The 26,219-nt window shown below is 42.4% G+C and overlaps 2 protein-coding genes across 5 annotated transcripts in view; one reads left to right on the forward strand and one right to left on the reverse strand.

Annotated features, from left to right (window-relative positions):
* Positions 1-3,370: 3,370 nt before the first annotated feature.
* Positions 3,371-11,394, reverse strand: idi1 (isopentenyl-diphosphate delta isomerase 1). 4 transcript variants are annotated; one of them, XM_084326144.1, is made up of 7 exons: positions 11,326-11,394; positions 9,311-9,471; positions 7,546-7,721; positions 6,892-6,984; positions 6,471-6,601; positions 5,491-5,595; positions 3,371-4,501 (listed from the first exon to the last, which is right to left on the reverse strand). In XM_084326144.1, exons 2-7 carry the CDS (start codon positions 9,466-9,468, stop codon positions 4,289-4,291), a joined length of 876 nt encoding a protein of 291 aa, XP_084182270.1. In that variant the 5' UTR covers positions 9,469-9,471; positions 11,326-11,394; the 3' UTR covers positions 3,371-4,288. The 4 variants fall into 4 exon arrangements, with proteins under 4 accessions (XP_084182270.1, XP_084182268.1, XP_084182269.1 ...); XM_084326142.1 differs by having other exon boundaries at positions 11,270-11,381; XM_084326143.1 differs by having other exon boundaries at positions 9,311-9,533; positions 11,270-11,381.
* The window catches only part of wdr37 (WD repeat domain 37), a gene marked incomplete at its 3' end in the record, with an annotated part of 29,804 nt that continues 14,707 nt past the window's right edge, over positions 11,123-26,219 (forward strand). Inside the window, exons 1-5 of the mRNA XM_084325753.1 lie at positions 11,123-11,290; positions 12,264-12,509; positions 21,682-21,778; positions 22,792-22,887; positions 24,712-24,776. Coding sequence (XP_084181879.1) covers positions 12,363-12,509; positions 21,682-21,778; positions 22,792-22,887; positions 24,712-24,776 — 405 coding nt within the window. The 5' untranslated portion in view covers positions 11,123-11,290; positions 12,264-12,362. The remainder of the gene's footprint in view (positions 11,291-12,263; positions 12,510-21,681; positions 21,779-22,791; positions 22,888-24,711; positions 24,777-26,219) is intronic.

The raw sequence follows: 26,219 nt of genomic DNA on the forward strand, positions 1-26,219 counted from the left end.
GTCTTCGTCAAGGATGCCACAGCGTTAGCGATCTGTTGTTGTGCATGTTTTTCCATTGGGTTTATCTTATCGGGGGGGGGGGGGGGGGGGACCTTGAGAGCACGGGGAGAACATGCAAACTCCACACAGAAAGGCCTGGGAGATACCCCACCTGGGTACCTGGCATCATGGAAACCTGGTCCCCAAGCGGGAATCAAACCCTGGACCTTCTTGCTGTGAGGTGACAGTGTTAACCACTACACCACCGTGCCGCTTTATATATATACATATATGACATACAGATAGACAGTACTGTTACATCTAAACATTTATGACATACCAGATCTACAAATATACAGTACTGTTTGTGAGTACAAAAATAGTCTAAAAAGGGAGTATATACATTTGAGGGGGAAGAAACTGAAAAGACAGTTCCACTTGCGTTTCACACTTGGTTCCACCGTCACGTCACATCTCTGCCCAAAAAGGAAGTAAAAAGGCTGCGGTGTCGCACTGGTTGCAAATTGCGTGATTGTTGCAATTAGTACAAGCAGAGACGCAAAGGATCCCATATATATCTCCAACGGAAACGGGTCAGAAGTGGTTGTGCTGCAGCTTGACCAAATGTGCTGTTATTCTTGAAAATTGCACTTTAGATTTGTTAGTATTATATTTATATTCAGATTACATTTGTATTATGTGGGTTAAGATCCATTTATCCATGTCTTTCATTAGCATGTCTTCATGTAAATCTCGGCCTGTGTCTGTAGCCACCGTAGTGGTCAAGATCTATTTGTGACCGGAAGGCCAGTCAGTGCATCTGTTGCTAAGAGTCACAGGACCACAGACCAAGGACTGATGAGACGGCGGTTTTGGCTGACCAGAGGAGCCAATGACATGGATCTGTAAATGAATAATATATATGAAATCAATCCATTTATCTATTGTAAGAATGTATAGACAAATATCTACAAATGTGTGTGTACCATTCAAATGTGTTCTTATATGGTATTAAAACAAGCAAAGGCCTTATGTGTCACCATGACCCCAGCCTGTCCTTCTGAACCACCAGGGCCCAGGAGTCCAAAACTTGTAATCCCTATTGATTGCTTGATTGCTTGAACGTTTTTATTAACAGATTGCAGAATGGGTACAGTACAGTACAGCTCAATACACACAATTGTTAAGAGGATGCAGACCAGAGAAAGACTTTCGTCTTGTTTACATCAGGGTCCCCCATTTTCAATTTATAATGAGTTGAAATGAATGAATCCAAATCGGATCCGATCAGATGGGGATTAAAAGTTTTGAACTCCTGGGCCCAGGAGACTGACTAATTCTAGATCTTACCTATTTTAACCAATTAACTGTCACCATGTATAGTCGGTGAGAGCCACCTCATTCACTCCAACACCAACCAGAAGTTATAAAAGTCACTGTGATGGAGGGAGCTGGACGCACTCCTGCTGAGCCCTGCAGAGCTAAGTAGAACCTGTGTCCACTCTCAGCGGTTTGTGTAAATACTCTGTAATATTGAATATTCACTCTGTAATAAATCTTTGATTGCCAAACCCCTCTCCTCATCCTTCAAGGTCAATCTAAAGAACGCGACAGCTACCTATATTTATTGTAACGTATATTATAACCGTGGGACCTGATGACACAGTAGTGGTGGGCCTGATCTCTGCCAACGACGAAAGGGCCTACCTGGAAGAGGTAGAGAACCTGTCACAGTGGTGTCAGGAGAACTGCCTCTCCCTGAACGTCAGCAAAACAAAAGAGATGATTGTGGACTTCAGGAGGTCGGGGGTCAAGGACTACAGCCCCCTCAGCATCGACGGGGCACCAGTTGAGAGAGTGAACAGTTTCAAGTACCTCGGAGCCCACATATCCGAGGACTTGACATGGACCACACACATTGACAGTGTTGTGAAGAAGGCACGACAACGCCTCTACTTCCTCAGGCGCCTAAGGAAGTTCCAAGTCAGTCAGAAGATCCTTAGGAACTTCTACTCATGTACAATAGAGAGCATCCTGACCGGCAACATCACCTCCTGGTTTGGGAATAGCACTGCACAAGACCGTAGCAGACTACAAAGAGTGACACGTTCAGCCGAACGCACAATTAGAGGGGGGCTTCCCACCCTCCAGAACATTTACAACAAGCGGTGCAAGGGGAAGGCTAAGAGAATTATTAAGGACTCGAGCCACCCGAACAACTGCCTCTTTGAACTGCTGCCGTCAGGCAAGCGATACCGGAGTCTTATGGCGAGCACAGAAAGACTCAGAAGGAGCTTCTATCCCCAGGCCATCAGGCTGCTAAACGAACAATAATCGCTAAACGAACAATAATCACTATGCAACAACCATCAAATGCACACAGCACACACACCCACACGCACACACACACTCACTCAAACAAACAACACACTGCAGCACCCACTCTCCACACTTTAGATCACACAAACACACTTACACTTTATATTTATTGATAAAGGATTTGCACTACAACTCGTACACCTACTGTGAATTGTACCTAAACTGCACCTCGTCCATTTATGCCTTGCACTATATAGTATTGTATATTAGTACACTGCACAGTATTGTATATTGTATGGTAACTACGTCTACGAACATTGTACATATGTCTAAACTGAACACTGTGACCTCTTTTTTTTTTTTCTTCTAATTTTTACTATGTTTTTATTTCATACTTATCTTGTCATGCACAGTCTCTGGAGCGCAACAGTAAGAAGCATTTTGTACAAAAGTATTCTGTACTTCTGTATGACAACTATTAAAGAAACTTGAAACTTGAAACCTCTCAGCCCTGCAGTGGTAACATGCTCATCATAACAGGTGATAGTTTGGCTGTTACCAGAGAGGAGGCATGGGACGTCTCAGCCCTGCAGTGGTAACATGTACATAACAGGCTGAAGATCTGGCATCTCGTTTGGTTTCTGTATTTCACACCAGCTGAACCTCACACTTTGTAAGCAAACCAAGGCAACACAATTATAACTGGCCAAGCAGGGGTTAGTGGCGTTATGCTGACCCCTAGTGGCCAAGCAGGGGTATGGCACCACATGAATCTCTGTGTAAGTGGAGAAAGAAAGAAATATGGCCTGGTGTCAAATTGTTGGTCTCTCTGAAGAGTGCTGCATTGTAAATCATGATGGTGTTCTTTGGGACCCGTCCACATTGCAATAGATAATGTGCTGATATGCAAATGGTTCTTACCAACAACTTTTCAGTAATTTCATGCACTGCATTAACGTGAGGTCAAATGACTGGGACTAATTTAAATCTATCCCAATCCATACATGCATCAGTCTCCCTTACAAACAGCAGTAAAACGTTTAAAAACCCACCAACATTGAAGACAATCCAGTGATTTATAAATCTTTATTGAGTAAAACACTAATAAGATGCAGCTTCTCGTCAGTGGCATCATGAAAGAGTGATAGGTCCTTAAAACATGATCACACCACTACTTGTACCCAACGTTCTTTATAGCCTCATCTGTGACAGTCAGGCACTTAACACAGTTCCTATACAAAATAGGCTTTACGGTATTATGGAGCTATTAACAATAAAAATCTAATTAGATCAGAAAAGAGACTTGTGAGATATAGATTAAAACTCTAAACCACGATCCGTCTTTCTATCCGTTTCAGGAATCATATAAAAGTACACAACTCCTAACTTTTGAGTTGCAACTTTGAAGGGAAATGAGCATCGGCGGGGTTTGCGTGCAAACTGAAGCGGTGTCTCACCGCTCCGTGACCTCTCCGTGACCTCTCCGTGAGCTCTCCTGCAGGGAAACGTAGGCTCTTTTATCATGCAGATTCATCCGAATCGAAGTAATGACCCCGACCAAAAGCAACGATCGATTTAATTAACGTTTTATCTCATATAAATCGCGTTCACACGATTGGTTATTGCAGCAGCCCTATTGATGAAGACTATACCGTGTCGGGACGCCGGCTTAAATTAACTATTTATGCAACGAGGCTATGATGAGGCGTGCAGCAACCTTTTCCCTATTCAACCCCATTCAGCCTACACACGTAAAGAAAACCCTACGTCGAGAGCAATAGATCCAAAGATCCAGGTGAACAATTACCTCTATACATTCGCTTGGTCCTGATTAGACTGGACAGGTAGTCAAGGATCCCCCCCCCCCGACCCCAACAACTCAAATCGGTTGCATTTCATAGAACCCAAGGTCGCTTAATAGTCAGGGGGGGGGGGGGGGGGGGGGCGACAAAAATGTCCAATCGAACATGCAGACGACCCCCGTTCAGGTTCACATGCGGTGGATGTGGTCGTGGTCCATGAACTGCTTGAGGCTGTGCAGGTTGTCCCACCACTGGAAGAGGAAGGTCTCGGCGATCAGGCTGAACCAGGGCGTGATCAGCAGCTCGCCGCGCTTGCCCTTCGCCAGCATCTCCTTCAGCTCCTCCTGGGTGACGTAGCAGTGGGTCTTGATCTCGTTGGGGTCCGGGTCCACCTCCACGTCCTTCAAGATACCAGAGAAGACTTTTTTTTCTTCTTTTTTTTTTAATACACCCATTTCATTCAATTCATAGGATAACAAGGCCGGTGTAATAAAATGTACTTTTGTTATTGTCAACCTAGCCTACAGAAAGACAAAACATACAATGTGTTTCTGCTACTTCATCCGGCAAACACCAGATTATAGCTCTTCACCAGAAGTCATAGAACTCCATTGTTGTCAAGAAACGGTTTAAAACAAGTCACAGAGCCGTCCTGTTTACTATCTATCTTGACTATTAAGCGACCTTGGGTTCTATGAAAGGCGCTATATAAATTTGATCTATTATTATTATTATTATTATCTCAGTCAGCATAACAAACGGTATGGTTCTGTGACAGCTTTTGGACAACAAGGGAGTTCTAGGACTTCTGGATAGGAGCTATAATCTGGCGTTGGCTGGATGGACCACACTTGTAAGTAGGAGAAATGCATTGTATGTTTTGGTCTTTCTGTAGGCTATGGTGAGAATAAGAAAAAACTCAAAAGTAAATAAAAGTACACTGGTACACCTTTATTTTTTTTATTGATCCACTTTTTCTCCTCCTGTTTTTCTGTGTTTTTCTCCCATCCCAATTTAGTCGTTATGTCAATTCCCCCCTCCCGGTCGTTGCTCGCATGTGCCCCCCACTGGTCGGTCTAGGGAGCCCTGAAGTCTGTGACTCTAGTCAGAGACAGGTGGGGGAGGGGTCTGGGGACTGGGTGTTGCTTTAGTGACAGGTGGGGGATTTGAAGCCCTGAAATCATCTACATACAACTGCAAACTACAAATGTACAAATGAGAGAGAGAGAGAGAGGGAGAGGGAGAGGGAGAGAGAGAGAGAGCCCCCTGCCAGCGCGGACTCTCATTGGCGAGGTGTAACGTGTGGGAGGTCACACTACCCTCGCCATCTCCCTCCCTCGCTGTGCAGGGGGCATGCAAACCAAACAAATACACACACACAGTACTATACCTTCTGCATGAAGATGATGTAATCGATCTCGTGCTCCCCCCACACGCCGTCCGACTGGGCCTTGTAGTGGATCCTCGTCAGGTAAGTCATCTCATCTGGCGTCACCTGTGGAACCACGGGGAGGACCATCAGTTGGATCCTCATGTTGTTGTGTACCAGGCCAGCATTTCTCTCCAGCCAACTATTTGGCTGAACAGAGTCGAACAACAGACACAGCTTCACTCTCGGGTTGAAAATGTTCTGTCTAGGGATGTCCGATATTATCGGCCTACTGATATTGGCATTAAAATGCGATATCGGAAAATATCTGTATCTATTTTTTTTTTTACATTTCTATAACCTTTATTTACCCAGGCAAGCAAGTAAGAACAAATTCTGATTTTATTTATTGTCAAAAGTATGCATAATGTTGTGTTAATTCCACAACAAGAGATATGTAATTAAGAGTTGGACAATATCGGTATCGGTAAAAAAGCCAATATCGAGCATCCCTAGCACAAAATTCACCAGACGTGATTGCAACAAATACAGGCATATCTTCTAAATGAATATGAAATAGACAGCTATGAATGCTAATGTAGCCTATAGATAATGAATAGGTTATATTTAGTGTCAACAATGTTACTGAAGCCAAAGGCGCTAGCATGTCTTCACACCAGTTTTGCTGGTTATCAACGGTCAAACCGACGCAGTTTCTGAACGTACTGTGAGACTGAGAAACAAGTGTGCTAGAACTCCGCCGAATCCCTCAATTGATACACGTCTTTGTACAATCAAACACAGTTATGCTGCAATGGTAAAACAATAAAGATGTTGTTTATTGTCACTATATACAGTATGTCTTGATTAGTATTTGATAGTAGCAGTGTGTTGTTGAGTAATGTGTCCGTTTTGTGAGTTTTCGAGCGGCCAGGCTGATGTGAAGACAAGCAAGTACACACACACACACACACACAGACACACACACACACACTACACACCTGTTCCATGGGGATTCCTAGCTCAGCCTTGAGCCTCCTTTGAGCGGCTCTCCTCACTCCTAGAATATCCTTCTCCTCCATCTCACTGGCTGTGTGTAGTGGATGACTGCAGCATGTGTTGGTATAACAGCCTATGAACATGTGCACGCACACACACAGAAAAATGGGGGGTCAATGTTGTTTATTGATGAACCCTTTCACTACCAAATGGTTAACCCTTTCACTGTGACTCTACAGAAGGATAACCGTCTGTAGTGTGATAGTAAAGGGTTAACCTTCTGTAGTGTGGTAGAGAAAGGGTTAATGATTGCCGTAATATTTCCTCTCCTCTGAAGATGGGTTGCCCATCAATACATGTTTTACAGACAGGCACCGTTTCTGGCCAGGAGTAAACCGAAAGGGTCAAGGTTCAGCCACTCACCTGGAAATGTGATCTTGGCGTCAGACCTCTGTTGCAACAGTAGCTTCTCATCACTGTTGAAGATGAAGACACTGAACGCTCGATGTAGTAAACCTGGCAACACAGAGACGAGAGTCACATCATGTTCATATCATCATCATGCTACAGAGGCATATTTCTGTCTACCGTTTACTTTTATTCATATTCAAAAAAAATTATTACCTGTATTTATTGTCTTCCTACTACCCTGTACCCCCCCCCCCCCCCTGTACTGCAATGACACTTGGATTTACCCAAGGGGATCAGTAAAAGAATATCTTATCTTATAAACAGTAGGATTAAAGAAGTCTCATTTAGTATTAGGGCTACAACTAAAAACTATTTTGATAATAGATTAATCTGTCGATTATTACTTAATTGGATACAAAAAATAAAAGGTTATGCAAAAAAACTAAACATTATTCCTCGTCTTGCACAATGCTCCTTCAATCAACTTGCAAAAATGACTGTTCTAAAACAAAAAGCAAATGTAGCAGTCACCAGTGTCAGACTGTGGTTGTACTGGGCAGCTCCCGGGTGTGAATGGAAGCAGGTCATTGCTGAAAAAGACCCTTTGTGCTCAGAGAACCTACCCTGGGTAAATCAATAATGCAAAAGGGAATGTCAGTAGTTCACCTTTATCGATATTGGCGTTCAGGTGACAGTTTTTCTTGGTGTCCGCTCCGATCTTCTGGTCGTCTTCATCGATGAGGATACACATCTCGGACAGCAGCTGCACCTGCTTCTCATCCAGGTTATCCGTGTTGATTTCAGGCATTCTGGCCTTGAACTGCAGCCCTCTACTGGATCCACTGGAATAATTAAGACGGTACACGTCAGTCAAACGTTGATGTCTACACAACACGTTTAAAAGAGGGAAGTTCACCCAAAAAAAGAAAAAAATATGTTCCTCTTACCATCTAAACAGGGGTGTAAAGTACTTGAGTAATTGTACTTCGGTACAATACTTAAGTACTGTTTTTAGGGATTTGTACTTTACTTGAGTATTATTAGGTTTGTATACTTGTACTTTTAATCAATTACATTTCAGAGAAAAAATAAACACTTTACTCCTTACATTAAAAATGCAGACCTACAAAGTACAAAGTACAAATCTCACAGGTCCAACTATTTTAATTAGTATATTTGTTTCTCTGGCCGAACTAACGTTAACAATTTATTAATCCTGCGGGCGCACTTAATTTTAAAACAGCCAATCAAATTCCCATCAATGGAACATTAACCCGCCCATACCCATGCTGATTGGTCCTTGCGTGAGTGTATGCTTGGTTTCATTCCAGCCTTGCCTAAACACCAGCTGATGATTTCACTAATTGGCTCACCTCTTCAACTAACTCACCGGGTGCAATGTATAGTTAAAATGAAAACTTGGTCAACGATGGAATGAGTTTGAGACTCTCAGACCCCTGGTCTATCCCTTGCAAATACGTTTTTACTTTTTAGTACTTAAGTACATTTCAAAGTAGAAACTTTTTGACTTTTACTCAAGTGTGTTTTTAGCCAGATACTCTTGACTTTTTACTTGAGTACGATTTTGAGACGGTACGCATACTTTCACTTAAGTATCTAAAGTGTGTATCCATCCAGATTGATGTGACTGCTGTAAAGATATCTGCCATCACTCAAATATAATGGAGCTGAATGACACTATTATACACACTGTATATTAAAAACTCATAAGCAATGTCTTTTTCCAGAAATAATAATATGGTGGATGTACTTACTAACTGAAACTGTTCACAAGGTCTGTGGATTATCTTGAGTAACTGTCAATATTTAAGTAAAAAATTAATGTTTGGTGCTTTGAGACGTCACAAACCGAGTGCCATTCAGCTGCATTGTATTTGAGTGACGGCAGACATCTCTATGACAGATATCTCTATGACAGATATCTCTACGAACAAACTCTACAACAGATATCTCAAACGCATCAAGTCACACTGAAAGTATCTGGATGGATAGACAGTACTGAGTTTTTTTTTCGTATTTCGTACTGTATTGTACCCATTCTGCAATCTGTTAAATAAAGTTCTCATTCATTCATTCACTCCGGGTAAGGGGACAATTTTCTTTTTTTGTTATGGGTGAACTGGCCCTTTATTTTAATATAGGAATATAAAAGCTAATGGACAGTACATAATGAGACAAATACACAAGACAACAACGAGTAGGCTGGACTATCTATTTGAGAATATGGTAGTTCATATTGACAGAACCATAAATCCAAGTTGTCTCTAAACGCATGTCTATCAATAGCACAGACTGGAGTGGTCGGTGCAGCTTATGGATAAAGAGGCTTAGGTTTATTATTTAGCTTTGTTGTTTAACCTGAAAACTGAAACTATAAGTTAACAATTACATACATCAATAAGCGACCTACCTTGATAGATTTCTCCACTGAATAGATGTGCGTGGTGGTGGGTGTAACAGTGGACTCCTTGCGCCTATACCTCCACTTGACACCGGTGCGTTTGTTTTCAACAAAGCCCGTCCCTCGCAGGACACCGTCCGGAGCGCCGCCCACCAGAGCCGCACCATCGCCTGACCAGAAACACGCGACCAATCACACAGGCTGGAGGTGTGGGCTGCTGGGAAAGACCGGACTGGAGCCGATCATGGTGGATCGCATGATGCACCCCGTGGATTTGAGTGCAACCCCCAAAGAAAATAATAGAAATACCATCTGTATCGTGGTTTAAATTGGATTATACCATGGTATTATTAAGTGGCATTATGGTGATGCATGACTTAACCATGTACCATGGTAAATTATTTATACAACGACCGGTGCCAAGGTAAAACTGAAGTAAAAAAAAAAATATGGTGCATTCCATATGGGGAAATATATGGGGATACATGCACGCAACATCAACATGTAAACAATTTGGGGGGGGGGGCAAGCAATACTTTTATTCCACACCTTTCTAAACGCTATGTGGATGTATTATATATTTTTTATTATTATTTCTATCTATAGCACCTTTAACTATAAATATAATACTTTTTTGTAAGGGAATAGACAACTTTTTTTTATCCTCCTTTTCTCCACCTGATTTTTCTATTTTTCTCCCCCATCCCAATTTAGTCATTATGCCAATTCCCCCCCTCCCCTACCTGGTTGTTGTGCGCATGTTCCTCCTACTGGTCGGTACAAGGGAACCCTGAAGTCCACCACATGCTTCCTCCGACACATGTGGAGACAGCCAGCGGCTCTCTTTTCACCTGGCAGCGAGGACTCTCATTGGTGAAGCGTAACGCGTGGGAGGTCACACTGCCTTCACTATTTCCTGCCTTTCGCTGAGCAGGCGCCCAGACCTGACCTGTAGGCGTCGCTGTCCACAACGCCAGATTTACCACCCTCGACTTCCCTCCCGCTAACTCAGCCAAACGAGTTAGTATGGCGATCGGCCCAAGCCGCAAGGCAATGCTGACTCCGGGAGTCGAGACCGCAGCCTCTTGCATTGGTGACGAGCGCAATCTCCGCTACGCCATCCAAACCGCCCGGAATAGACGACTTCTACCAGAGTGGCCTATTCTTTTATTGAGGTATCTTTCTACTCTCTCTCAAAGAGCACCTACGGGAGACTGCAATTCAAAACTGGCCCCTGTAAATGTCCAAACCCAACCCCCTGCTATGTACAGTTTCTTCCCCCTCAAATGTATATACTCTTTTTAGACTCTTTTTGTACTAACAGTACAACAGTACTGTATATTTGTAGATCTGGTAGGTCATAAATGTCTAGATGTAGCAGTACTGCCTATCTGTATGTCATGTATGTCATATACTTATGATGAATTGAAAATGGGGATGAATGAATGAAAACTTTATTTAACAGATTGCAGAATGGGTACAATACAGTACGGCTCAATACACACAATTGTTAAGGGGATGCAGACCAGAGAAAGACCTTTGTCTTGTTTACATCAGGGTCCCCCATTTTCAATTCATAGTGAAAATGGGACCCTGATGTAAACAAGACGAAAGTCTTTCTCTGGTCTGCATCCCCTTAACAATTGTGTCACTGTGTATTGAGCTGTACTGTATTGTACCCATTCTGCAATCTGTTAATAAAGTTTTCAATCAATCAAAGTCCCACTAGTGGCAAAAATCTATGAGAAGGTATTGGAAATGGGAGTAGCTACTGCCCTCCGTTCCAAGCAGTCGACTCCATTTCGCCTTTTACGTGAAGGTTGCGCTGCATGTCAACACGCCATCAGACCACTGCACCACTTGCACCTCCCAGGCTCCGTAAAGAGGCGCCGGACCTGGCTTTTATACACACTATTCCACGAAGAACACCACCCACAGATAGAACGATAAGAAGCCGTGATTACTTACAAATGATTATCCGTGCTCCAGGTAGATAAAACCACTATTTCTCACTCATTTTTTACCTTTCCTGCACGACGTTTCTTTGAGGAGCGCGACACTCGTCACTGCTATTCGTCACCTCCCGACGCTGACGTTTACCATTGACCACTGCACTTCCGTGTTACATGGAGCTCGTGAGTTCAAAATACCGGAAGTGTCTGGGTTCACGTAGCGTTGGCTCGCTAGGCACGGACATCTCATTGGTTTAACACCGCGAACGCGGTCCACGTGACGCGGAAGTCGGCGCACAGGAAAAATATAATGATGTGTCAAACAAAAATTATGCTAACAAAAATATAATAATAATAATAACTTGGTGTAGTCTTGAACATAGTGTTGTTGACGTGCACGGTGAAATACACACACTAACAAACACATAATGAGTAGTGATATATACCTAGGTCGTTTTTCATTATGTCAGTCTCAAATCCGACCAGTTATTAATACCATCCACCATATAACATATGGAGCTGTTGTGTGTTGAACGTTGGGAGCTGCTGCAGAGAAGGTGATATATTTATATCCCACCTCCATGTTAAAACTGAAGCAACCGCTTATCATTTCAGAGAGCATTGCCCTGCAGAAGTGAGTAACGATATATACAGCCTAGTGCATAGCATAGTGATTGATATGCACGTCTAGGCTACACCCGTTTTAATGATTAATGATTTAATGTAAGGCTCGAATTATTTATGTGCGACGTTTAGTTTTTGACCGTTCAAATGTCAAGTCACCTGACAAGTTCTTTTTTTTCTCTCAGTCGGCCATGATTTTTGTTGCAACATGGGAACATCATGCCATACATAATAACCACACGTGATGCTGTACTTTGTACAGTAACCCAGTCGGAAGTACAAACAAGTATATTGATGCGTATCGGACAACTGTATAGTGCTGCGCCTAGCCGTTTTGTCCTTTTGACTGTTAACCAAACATAAACTGACGTTCCTTTTTAACACAGGTGTTAGTAAAACCAACCAGCCTTGCACGGCCTTCTGTTTGCCCAGCAGACGGGCTGTCAGGTAGGAGGTGAGGAAGAGGAGGAGGAGGAGGAGGAGGCATGCCCGTGGAGAGCGGCAGCAGCGGCGCTGCGCGTCACCCCAAGCAGAAGCGCAAGGCCCACAGCCTGTCCATCAGACGCACCAACAGCACGGAGGACAGACCACTGGGCAGCATGATGCACCGAGGAGACATGCTGGAGGCACAGGTGAGTGACACACACACACACACACACACACACACACGTATATATAGTCTTAACCCTACTGACGTAAAAGTGATCTGCTTACAAGTTACAACCAAACATGTACCTATAGGCCAAAAAAAGGATATATTAATATTCTGATGATGTTTTTTTTTTTGCCCTACAATATGGCGCAGTGCCACAGCTCGCTCATTGGCCCATCTCTGGTTGTCATTCAATTGTGTAATCGTTTGTCGATTTCGTCTATGAATTGAAAATGCAGGGGGACCCTGATGTAAACAAGACAACCGTCTTGCTCTGGTCTGCATCCCCCTTAATAACAATTGTGTGTATTGAGCCGTACTGTATTGTACCCATTCTGCAATCTGTTAAATAAAGTTTTCATTCATTCATTCATTCATTGCAAGATGTCTGCGATGGAATAACTATGAATTCCTTGTTCATTATTATCATTAGGATCGTTGTTGTGTGTGGGGTGTGTGGGCTGGGGGGGTGGGGGAGGTGGGGGCGGGTGGTTTCTGTGGAGGGAGATGGCACAGTACTAAAAAGCCAGTTGAGCAGCATTGCTTGTATCTCCTCTGCTGACGACGTCGTCGTCCTCGCCACAATTCTAAAGGCATGCTGCAGTGTGTTCATCCTGAGGACGGGGATGACGACTTTGTGAGTGTCTTCCATTTAACCTTCTTCTGCGACTTGAAATGTAGTCAACGGCCGGTACGCCTAGTTTGGACTTAAAGAGTGGGGGGGGGAAAGCTTTGTGGATCGGTTCATGTGTGCGAGAATGTTCACAATTGATTTTCTTCAAAAAGATCAACACAGGGAAAGGCTTTGTCTGGACGGGGGACGGACAAAATCTATACCCACAGGTGGATCGTGTCAAGTTAGTGATTAACCATCGTACATCAGTGGTCTCTAAGTCATGTCATTGGTATTCACATAGCCAGCCACGATGACTGATTTATCTCCAGCGGTGAAGGTGAAGGCTAAGTGGACACTTCTAGTGCAGGCTTGGCGTAGCCAACTGTCAGTTTGTCAATTTGTCAAGTTGCTTTGGTTAAAAGCATCAGCTAAATGTAAAATGTAAATGTCAGTTGACTTTATTGAGCTGAGATAATAATTAAAATGCTGTCTCTCTACTGCGTGTTTAAGCCCATCCTGTTTACCACGGAGGAGTTTGGTACAGGTTGACACATGACATTTACTGCTCAGATGTGAACGTGGATGAATGTTTATCACATGACGTTGGGATCTTGAACTGTCGTGAATGTGAAACGACTGGAAAGAAACAGGTTTATTTGTTGGGGGAAACATCCAAGTAGGGCTGTTAAATATGACTATATATCTCGTGCGTCGATCAGTAGATATTTTCCTCTAGCGCTGTTGTGGCAAAAAAGCATCTGTGAATTGCTTTACGTCAGTATTTTGCTTAATCAATCTGTTTTCTTGGACCATCGGAGGAGGACCCAATATTTAGCCTTCAGTTGTTGCTTTATGCTTTTATTTACTTTCGCTTTTAAAAACGAATCCGTTTTCACCCGACTCTAGCCATGGTATTATTCAGTTGCATCCAATCTTACTTCATTAAATGGATTATTGCTTATTTCATCATACCTACTCTGAAATAAAATCTAGAAATTATTGGTTTTATGCAAGACAAAGTGAAAGCTCTGGCAGAAAGAGATGCTGAGGGGAGAGATGTTTTCTGTGTGTGTGTGTGTGTGTGTGTGTGTGTGTGTGGGTGTGTGTGTGCGTGCATGCCTTTCATTTGTATTTAGTTCACATGAAACTACATTTTCAAAAAGTAGTCATGAAGTATGTATGTGGTTATTTTGTGTAGACAAATGTTTTTTTTATTGAATTTACAGAAATTGTACTATATCGAGATGTAGCCCTACAAGGAAGGTTTATTGTTGTAGTAGGTGATTAATGTGAAGATCAACCCCTGACAGCCTCAAGTGTTTTCATCAAGGCACATTTGATTAGTTTACCTTGCAATAGGGCTGGGCAGTATATCAATATTATTTAGCCTATTGTATATCTCCTAATACCGTATTGTCCCAAATATGGGCCTAAGGCTGTGTTTTTTGCCACATACCTGGACACAGTGTTATATTAAGACGTTTTATATTTGGGGTCTACGTTCACACTGCAAGCCTTAGTGCTCAATTCTGATGTATTGCTCAGATCAGATTTCTTTGTTTTGACTGTTCACATTACATGGAAAGTCACAGTTTATGGTTTAATTTATAAGTTGATGTGCAGTGGAGGCCAGCTAATTCGTAAGCAGATGATAACGGGGGTGAGGAGGAGGTGAAAGAGCCATTTCTTCTTTCAATATGCTTTCTAACACAGCTTTCAAACACGGTTATGATACATCCCCTCAAAAGTGTCACTTTCGCCTGCAGTGTGAATGTAGATTTAGAGGGTTGCGGTGACAGAAAGTGATGTATAACCCCTTTTACTTGTGAGCTACTGTAGTTTTGGTGGTGTTTGGCATGAATGGATTCTTTGTGATGCTAAGTGTGTGGTACCATTGGTTTCACAGTAGCCGACTGAGCCCACTAACGGCCTTCAAAAGATGGTGATGTCAGAGGGGTTGAAAGTGTGAGGTCAAGTTAACGAGTCGGCACTGAGGAGGAGTTAGAATTCACATTAATCATCATGGTCAATGAGGCAGAGTGCAATTTAAATATTACCTATGGTTCTATTTTTCATATAATGTACCAGTAGGCTACAGTTAAATAATTTTTTTTTTATTCAAATAACTCATTAATACAAATGTGTTGGTAGCCTATTAGGTACATTCTGCTCAGATAGTGCAGTCATATTTTCTTTATAAAAACAAGATTGGATCTTTAAAACAAATCCAGTAATTGTGTAATAATCATTCGAGCTGATACGGTATATAGTGTATATTATATGGCATCCCATCAGCTGGGGTGATCTAACATTTGACTAAGATTAAGATTATTATTATTTTTTTTACCCAGGGACAGTGCACATTAATCAACATCTTCAGAGCTAGTTTTCATCTGTAGTCCCTGCGTACCATGCATGTCTGTATGACCTTCCACACTACATCGAAATTTAGTCTGTCTAATGATCTAATTTATAATATTTACCACCCCCTCCCCTCATATCACCTCCCCCTCCCTCCTACCTCCGGTCAAAATGGTCTCTAACTAACTACACACCCCCAAGACCCCTGCGCTCTGCATTCTCTGGCCGCCTGAAACCAGCTCTTATTCGGGCTCCTTGGGTCATCAAAGCAAAGCAGGCTATTCTCAGTCCTCGCTCCACGATGGTGGAATGCACATCCCACCACAGTCGGGACAGCTGAAAGTAAACCCACCCAATGTTTCACCGTTGACTAAAAAAGCACCTCTTCAATCAATATCTGAAATTTAAAAAACCTTCTTACTGTCTTCTTACTATTATGTATCTTACCACTATGTACTATGCCGTCCTATGTACTATCCGTTAGGGGTGGTAATCGCCAGAGACCTCACGATACGATACTATCGCAATACTTGCGTCACGATACGATAGTATCGCGATACTAAATATATCGCGATACGCTGAGTATTGCGATATTGATATATATTATATACCGGTATATATATATTTTTTTGGATCAAATTAAATTTATTACCTTTTTTCAACTGCAAAGTAAAACTTTGTCAACATGTTTTATCTAATAAAATAAAGTTCAGTCTGTTCATCTCACTTCAATAATTTTTATTGCAGAACATGGTATTTTCTCAAGCAGACAGATGTAAACACTGTAATCTGTGTTGCATGTACCTGACAAACTGAACTGTTTGTATTACAGTCATATTCCAACTTAACTGAATGCACATGTGTGTGTGGACTACTGTACTATTACAGGTATTGAAATGAACAATGCAACTTCCTTATACAAATATTTTTTCATGAATAATTAAATATCGATACTTGGCGTCCCTGTATCGATACAGTATCGCCACGCAAAGTATTGCGATACTACTACGTATCGATTCCCCCCCCCCACCCCTACTATCTGTATACTACTAGCTATCATGCTAATTATGTCTCTACTACTATGGTCTCAGAGTGTAACACTCAAGTTCAACACTATTTGACGAACAATGCCACACACTGTTGTGAAGGAAGGGTGCGCTGCATTTGCAACACAATACTAAATGAGAGCAACACACCATGCGCGGTACAATAATCGTTTAATCTCGAAAAAATTTCGAAGCCAAAAAAAATCATAATTGAAATTGAAACTGGACTATTATTGGCCCGCCCAGCCCGAGCTCAGGCCTGATCCACCGGCGAATTAGAAGCTTAGTAGCTGCGTCAGGCCGTTGTCTCATCAAGTTTTAATACGCTCCTTATGTCCAGGTCTGATTAGTCTATTCTCTAAGCTCTCTTTATCCATCGGCAGGACCCGCCGGTTCATTATGTAGACGGCAGAACACTCTCCCCCTTAACGCAAGCCATGCACACGCGCACACACACACACACACGCACACACACACTCTGTATACACAGTATTACACACACACTAACATACACATGAGATTCAAGTATTTCAGACATTCAACAATCACATGATTGTAAGGACATGCAGGCATGCACACACACACACACACACACACACACACACACACACACACACACACACACACACACACACACACACACACACACACACACACACACACACACACACACACACACAGTAAACAACTCCATAGCCCCATATAGATTACATCCGCTAGTCTTTTGTACCTCTCTCTCTCTCTCTCTCTCTCTCTCTCTCATTATGCACACGGTAGCTGCACAGACCTGTGGCTTCTACAGCCTTGACTGAATAAGACGGCTGTCTGTTGTTCACTAATTGCCCCATTTCTCCCCCAGTTTTTTCCCCCGTGCATTTCCATGTGGAGCTGGCAGAATGAGGAGAGCGGTTAACCTCCGCTCTCTCTCTCTCTTGACAAACACTCGCTCGGATAGTGAAGTATTTGGTTTCTGTGCGTTTTAAGCGGCTAGGGGGGGGGCGGCGGCAGAGCAGAGCAGCGCTCGAGGCAGAGCCGTCAGAGCCAGGCTTTGGGATGCTTTGTTTTCATGGCGGCCTGAAGAAGGGAATGGCTCGCCGTGTGGTTTGAGGACGGAGAGAGGTGGCGGTGTGTGTGCGGTCGAGGCTCTGAACCGGCCCGCGTCTAGAAGCTCACGATGGAGGTGAGTCCGAGTAGAAAGAGGGAGAGTGATGTTTCAGTCGGTCGGTTCCTGGTGGTATAGCGTTGTTGTTAGGACCATCTTAACCTGGGATGATGAGAAGAATGTTAAAGAGTTGTGTGTGTGTGACCCATCATCCTCTTCTTATAGTTCTAGGAGTTAAATGTTGTCGAGAGTAGTTGCTTGTGTTACGAATGTAGCTCTGAAATGTACAGTAGTAGTAGCCTGAGCCTCACATACTGATGATGACACGTGCTCTCCGTGTACCTGAGGTGTCTGTGTGGTTTGTTCCAGATACTTTGCCTAATGAGGTGTTCGCTCTTTGACTTGTTCCCTCTGGTGACGTTTACCCGTTTTTGAATTGTGAGATTAATACGAGTTGTTCCTGCAATTATGTTCCTTCACATCCACATCAAAATGCAACGTATGGGAGGAGGGGTCAAGTCCCCCATCCCATGCTCCTAGTCGGGCAGGTCAGATCACATCACTTGTACGTCTATATACAGCAGTAGCTGAAAGTAACTTGTATTTGGGCGGCTGAGTGGCGCAGTGGGCAAGGCGCTCGCCACTAACGCAGGAGATGCTGGTATCGAGCCCAGCTCTCTGTGTTGCTACCGGCTTGGCCGGCCGTCATACTAACACAATTGGCAGTGTTAGAGGGTGGGAAAGCCGGCAGGGGGGGGGATTGGACGTTGTGGACAGCGACTCCTACAGGTCGGTTGGGTGACCTCCGGTACGGCGGAAACAGGAAGTGTCGGGGGCAGCGTGAGCCTCCCACGCGTTACTCCTCGCCACTGAGAGTTCGAGTTGCTGCGGTGAAAAAATGCGACAGGCTGCCTCCTTGTGTACCGGAGGGGACACATGATGCAAGGCTTCTATCCTCACTACAGCCGACCAGTGGGAGGCATAGTCTAGCAACGTTCAAGACAGGGGAGGGGAGAATTGGAAATACGAAATTGGGATGAGAGAAAATGGGGAGAAAAAGTGTCTAAAAAAAAGTTACTTTTATTTCTTTTTATCGACAACATTTCATGGGAAATATTGTACTTTTTACTCCACCGCATTTATCTTAAGCAGTTACTAGTTAGTTTGATTTTGCATAGAAAATATTACATGAATTGATGAAGATAATGCACTTTTTAAAATGCTACGCCTGCCAACTTCAAGAGGATGTAACCAGAGGCAGCATAACTAGACCAAACACACCACTTTATTATAACCTTTTGAGCAGTGGTTCTCACAGTGGGGACCGGGGACCTCCAGGGGTCCTCAGGGGGTTTCCAGCCGGTCCCCAGGATAGGATTGTCACTAGAAGTTAGCCCCAATGAAAGAATGTAGAACAGTGACTATTATGATGAGTCACACTTCCTCCTGTTATATCCACACCTACAGTTATGGAATTCTCAACTAAATCATATTTAACAACACTTTCCTCTGAGATGGGAGTCCCTGGGATGAAATCTCTTCAGATGGGGGTCCATTACCTTTTACATTTGTGGTCCTTGACACGAAAAAGGTTTGAGAAACACGTTTGTAGAGGTCAGTGGAGGGAAGATTGAATGCTCCCAAGCACTGGAATAGACAAACTAATATAGTCAAGCCAAGTGTTCCTTTATTAATCCCATTGGGGAAATGTAGGTGGCATAGCAGCATGTGGGGGCTTGGGGGGGGGATACAGTTAGGATAGGTAATAATAATAATAATAATAATAATAATAATAATAATAATAATAATAATAATAATAATAGGAACATAGAACAAAGTGCAAAGTAATAATGATTATAGTGATAATAGTCTTAACAGTAGGGCTGAGCCCAAATGTTCGAACGTTCGAACCTTCTTTCGTTACGTTGGCATTCAAATTCTAAATCAACATTTGAATTTTTTATTATTATTTATATATTTTTTATTTTATTTTTTTTTTAATATTTTTTTATATTCATTCTGTTTAAACCAATGGGGTTTTTCTTCACAGTTGCAGATAAAGATTAGGCTACACTAATATTATAGTATTAAAATAAACTGATGAGTTATATTCATTAGAAAGTTGATTTAGTTGGGCTGGGGCTTCTCCCTGGGCTGGGTCTGGGGCTGGAAAGTTGATTTAATAAAAGAAAAAAGACATTTAATCAGATTAATCACTTTATTCAAATTGAGGATTTAGTTTGAGGATATAAAAAAAGAAAAGAAAAATAGTTAAAAAAAAAATTTAAATTAAAAACGAAGGTTCGAACATTCGTTCGAAAAACCCTGACGAAGTTTGAATCCCAAAAACAGGCTTCAGGGACAGCCTTAGTTAACAGTAGTGAGTGGCAGGATTCAATCAGACAGTACGGTATATAGTGATGATGGTATACATGGTCCAAACCATAGTCTAGAGTCTGTGCAGTGTGTATTATTAAGTGTTTATTTAGAGTGTGTACTCAACGTTAGCTCAACATACTTTTGTACTTTTACTTAAATAGATTTTTGGACAGCGGCCTTATACATTTACCTCAGCAATATTCAATGGTAAATGCAAATGGTCTTAAAGGGTAATTCTGGTATCTTTAAGCCTGGACCCTATTGATCCATAATTTGGGGTCTAATCACTAATGGGGACACTGACAGGCTCAGATTGTTATTATATGTGTCTGACAACATTATGTAAAGGATCCCTACAGAGATGGACCTTTGTGTTTACATTTATCTTCTTCCAGACACTGTTCTAACTCAATAACTTTATCTAATAACAACATTACCTCCACTCTGTCTGCAGCAGGTCTGTTCTAACATGGTCAACACAATAACTGTATCTAATAACAACATTACCTCCACTCTGTCTGCAGCAGGTCTGTTTTAACATGGTCAACACAATAACTTTATCTAATAACAACATTACCGCCACTCTGTCTGCAGCAGGTCTGTTCTAACATGGTCAACACAATAACTGTATCTAATAATAACATTACCTCCACTCTGTCTGCAGCAGGTCTGTTCTAACATGGTCAACACAATAACTTTAGATAGTAATAATATTACATTCACTCTGTCTGTACTCTGCAGCAGGTCTGGGAAAACTCCAACACAACAAACTCTTCCTCTCCAACTCTCACTCACATTTCTACCAGTATTCCTGCAACAACTCACGTCTCGCGGGACTTCTGTTTGAGCGAGACTTCTGTTTTGGGTTATGGAATAGAAGACTCTTTATACCATAACAGTCTGGGTCCATCAGCGGCGAAAACGGTTTTAGTGGACGTACTTTGATGTGCACGAATGCCCCGAATTGTTACATTGCAGACCATTTCGCGGCTGCTGGCTGAAGCGATCTCCCTCAATACTGGACCAATTCCAAAAATATTGATAATTTAATCTCATATGATGGAAAAATTGGGTCTAGGTTTTTAGAAAATGCCAAAATTACCCATTTGCTGGTGGAAGAAGTACACGGTTCCTTATTAACTTAAGTAAAAGTAGAAATACCCAGATAGAATATTACTCTGGGAAATGTAAGTCCTCCATTCAAAAGTCTACTTAAGTAAAAGTATGTTGAACTGAATGTACTTAAAGGAACACGCCAACATTATGGGAAATGCACTTTAATACCATCTTCTCCAGAGTCGGACAAGAAGATAGATACCAATTCCCTCTAGCCTAGCTTAGCACAAATGAATGGAAGTGGATATGGACCAACTAGCCTCTCCCGGAGTTTTAAGCTAGGCTAGTGGTCCGTATCCGCTTCCATTAATTTGTACTAAGCTAGGCTAGCTTGCAGCCGGATAGCTTTTTACTGAACTCTCAAAAAGGAAATTTGTATCTATCTTCTTGTCTGACTCTAGAGAAGACGGTAAGCACATTTCCCATAATGTTAGCATGTTCCTTTTAATGCTGTACACTTAATGTATGTGATGCGTACCATGGCTAACGTTTTTAAAAGTCTCATTATGTATTTCTATTTGTGTTCCTGCAGGATTCCAAGCTGCCCCTATCCTTGCGTAACAATCTCCTTGACCTGTTTGGACAGATCGAACGCGAGTTTGAGAATCTCTACATCGAAAACCTAGAATGTAAGTGATAACGGAGAGCATTATCCTTTTTGAGCGCATTGTTTACGGTAATAAAAAAGCACCTATAGTTACAGCTGTACAGGTTGTGTGTGCAGCGAGTCGGACTCACTCAGCCTCTGACTCCGGCTGTTGTGGCTCGTCTCTAAAGCGCCAATGAGCTGCTGCTTCCCACATCCCGCACAAGCCGGGGCATCTACTAGTAGTTCACGCACAATTCAGATAAAACTGTCGTTGGCAGCAATCGCATATTCTTATTTCTTTCTATTTTTTATTAAAAAAATGTATCGTCTTTTTCCGATTTTTCTCCCATCCCACTGTTAGTCGTTATGCCAATTCCCAACCCCCTTACTGATTGTTACACACTCCCCCCCTACTGTTGGTCCGGGAGGCCGGAGACTGTCACATGCTTTCCTCCGACGCATGTGCAGCCAGCCTGGCAGCGCAGACTCTCACTGGGAGAGTGTTACGTGTGGAAGGTCACACTACCTCCCTCCAGATCCTTCCCTCGCTGTGCAGGCGCCCCGACCGAACTGTAGGAGTCGCTGTCCACAACGACCAGGACCCAACCCACCAGCTTTCCCACCCCTAACACTGCCAATGGACCTATCTCAAAGAAAAAAGGGCAGGGTTTGAGATAGGTCTATTGTGTTAGTACGAGCGACCAGCCAAGCTGGTAGCAACGCCGAGAGCTGGGCTCGAACCCAGATTTCTTTCTATTTCTAGAAACATATTTTTGTGAACTGTTGAGGTGGAGAAAGGGAACGTTTTATGAGCGAGCCACCATCTTGGGAAAAAACTACCACATGGAAGTGTATTGTTGTATAACTGTCGTGTTACATAGTGACGTAGATGTGTAATGGAAGAGAGGAGGCTGGACCAAAAAAAACTAGCCTTTATTTAACGTATCGTCTGGTGTTCACTGGTTTTGAGGCTGATCCCACGGAGGTCCTGTGCAGAGCGACTCTCGTGTCGTTTCATTACTAACGGCGTGACGCTGTGTGTTGTCGTTGCAGTGCGTCGGGAGATCGAGTCCCTCAACGAGCGCCTGACGGGCGATGGACAGACCGTGGAGGGGGGAGACCCCACCAAGGGGGCCTTGAAAACAAAAGGTATCGATCTCTCCCTCAGTTCTCCCAGTAATATTTAACATAACGTTGATTCTGTTGGCACTCTGTCTGTGCTCCTCCTCAAACCTGCCTAACTGGACGGGCTGCCTTCTGTCACGACGGCGGGAATGTCTTTTTCAAATAATATTAAGAGTCAACAATGGTGGCACTAAGATCATCATTGTATATATATATATAAATGGTAAATGGTGCATTTATACAGCGCTTTTTATTCAAAACGCTTTACAATTTGTTCCTCACATTTGACCGATTCCCAGCCAACCTGCAAATCGGGAGCAATTAGGGGTTAAGTGTCTAATCGAACCGGGAACCTCCGGATTACCAGACGACTGCTCTACCTCTCACTGTCTCCCCCGTATATGATGCTTAATATCATAATTAGGGCTGTCAGTTTATCGCGTTAATTAGATTAATTAATTACACAGCAAATTATCGCGTTATGCAAATTAACTCAAAATTAATAATAATAAAAAAAAAAAAAAAATTATATATATTTTTTATAACATTCTTTTTTTCCCTCATTCATTCCATAAGAACGTAGAATACACATTTACAGACTTTTTTTTATATGGGTCATTTGCATGTTCTTGGTATCTGATTTTAGGGACATCTATGGATCTCAGGGAATGTATTCCCAGTGTCAGAAATATTGTGTCTGTTACTAGGCTTGAGTAAATTGTAATGAACCAAATGAGAATATCAATTAAATATTTTTTTTTTTATCTTTGACTAACACTATGCTCAAATTGACCAGACCTGAAAAATCGAAGCAAATTAATAGATGGAAGATGATTAAACAGAAGGTTTTGTAGATACAGTACTGAATTCTGCCATCCGGACACATGCAATTTGAAATATGATTATAGAATATCAGGCATAAAATGGTTATGCGATTAATTAGATTAATTAATTACAAATCCTGTAATTAATTAGATTACATTTTGTAATCGCCTGACAGCACTAATCATAATATATAGACCATTTCAACTTGACAAGAAAAACAAACGGACATTATAGAATGGACTGCATTTGATTTACTGCCAGTAAAATGCGCTGTGGGGTGGTTAGATCAGGAGGCTGCATCCTAGCTGTGGTCTCATCCATCAGCTCAGCTGAACTAATCATTTATTTATAATAAAACACAGGATACTTGTGCCCTAATGATAAGGGGTAAGCGCTCAATGAAGAAACCCAATCCCATTGCCAAAAGAAAGTCTAATATGCCCCTATAAATACTTATACTATGGAACTACACACTATGGATATATTACATTACATTGCCCATAACGGCCCCCCCAACAGCATTGTAGTATATTTTATACATACGATTATAGTATATATGATACATAAGATTAAAGTACAGATGATAAGATCATAGAATATTTGATTCACTGTCGAGAGTTAGAATATTGCAGGAGAATAACACTTAATAAGGTAAATGGTACATGTCTGATGCATGTTTCAAATCGTATTTGACCTGTGATACATACAGTACTTACTTACTATCAACTGTGGTGTTAAATTGTATTGTATTAAATCGCTGTTTCAAGAGTTGCAATTGACCATATAGAGTTCCCTAATATGGAAATGAGCAAGACGTTTCCGCATTGTGAAATGTATTATGGTATAAAAAAAAAAGCCATGTCACGTTTATATGTCTCATTTACTACATTGTGAAATGTATTATGGTCAAAAAGCCACGTCATATTTATTAGTATAATTTACTACTCGTGACAGTAAAACCACTGAGCTGGTGACTCCAGTGAAGTTCATCCATTCATCATTGTCTCTCTCCCCCGCACACAGCCACCCACAGTACCAGTCAACTCTCCCAGAAGCTGAAGACAACGTACAAAGCCTCCACCAGCAAGGTAACTGGTATTAGCTACTGTAAGCAGCACACTCCGTAGGGCTAATACGATTAGCCGTCTACAGTATGTAAGCATTGGGGGCTGTTTGGGTCCATGGCTGCTGGGGTGACAATTAGTGGCCATCAAAAGCCCCTTTGTTGGCGACTGAGGCGATGGAAGATTAGTACTTCCCCTTTCACTACGCAAACCGAGAGTAGAGATTCAGTTAATGATTAAAATACTGTGCTGATCCGTCTGCGTATACTTTTTTGCCTACACTGTTATACAGTAGTTATACAGTAATTGCTTTGTATTCTTAGAGATATTTGTGATTTTAGGTACTCATTTCTCGGCACAATCCATGCTGTTCCTCATACTAGCTCCAGGTTGTTATAGTTGTCTGTACAAGCTGAGTGAGGTTAACTGAAGTTTCTTCCACAGTGCACACAAAGTAGATTTCAGTGTGCTTCAGTCAGCTTATACAGACCGTGGCCCCCTTGACTTTGCATTGTTTTGTGGCCAACTAGTTGGCGCTAGTATGAGGAACAGCATGGACTGTGCTCGGAAAGTTTTTATGTTTTTGGTAGATTAAATTTAAATTTGTTTGTTCTACCGGGTAGTCCGGTAGGAGTCTAGTTTTTTACCAACGGATTTCCAGTTCCGCGTTCGCGTTCTGCGATCTGATTGGCCACTGACTTTTTTGGTGCGATCTGATTGGCCACTGAAGTTTCTGGTCATGTGACATGTGCGCCCAATCGCGTGACTCGCCCATTTCCGCCTCGAACAGCCTGCAAACTACATAAGGCCTAGTTCATCACTGGTTAAGCTTAGGCGACTCTTTCGAAGTTGGTTAAGGTTAGAGTTTGGAATCAGGGCTGGTGTTCTATCGCCCTGCTCTAAAGACAAACTCTAACCTTAACCAACTTCGAAAGAGTCGCCTAAGCTTAACCGGTGAAAGAAACAGGTGTCACACGATTGGCGCGACCAGAAACGTCAGTGGCCAATCAGATCGCAGAACGCGAACGCGGAACTGGAAATCCGTTGGTAAAAGTAATCAGGCGTCCGGTAGAGAGAGAGAGAGAGGAAGAACGGGAGACAGAGCGGGGGGGGAGACATTCGGCAAAGGACGCCGGGTCCGGGGAATCGAACCCGGGTCGGCCGCTTCGCAGCCGATACATGGTGTGGTACTAGAGCGGCCCCCAGAAAGGACTCTTAACGCTACCGATCAACAACATCATTAGTAAGTAAGAAATAGGGTTCCAAAAGTCTGAACTATCCTTTTAAAATATTTCTATCAAATGTATATCAAAAGAGGGTTGTTAATATTTGTGTTCAGACGATGAAGATAATTTTATAAAATATGTTATGGACCATATACTGAGCTGCAGTTGTACTGACCTAGCTTCCAGAGGGAGCCGGCCCCAACTGCTGGAAGTGCTGTTTACCAACATGGCCTCTTGAGGC

The sequence above is a fragment of the Notolepis coatsorum genome, assembly GCF_963971535.1.
Source record: "Notolepis coatsorum genome assembly, chromosome: 12".
NCBI lineage: Eukaryota > Metazoa > Chordata > Actinopteri > Aulopiformes > Paralepididae > Notolepis > Notolepis coatsorum.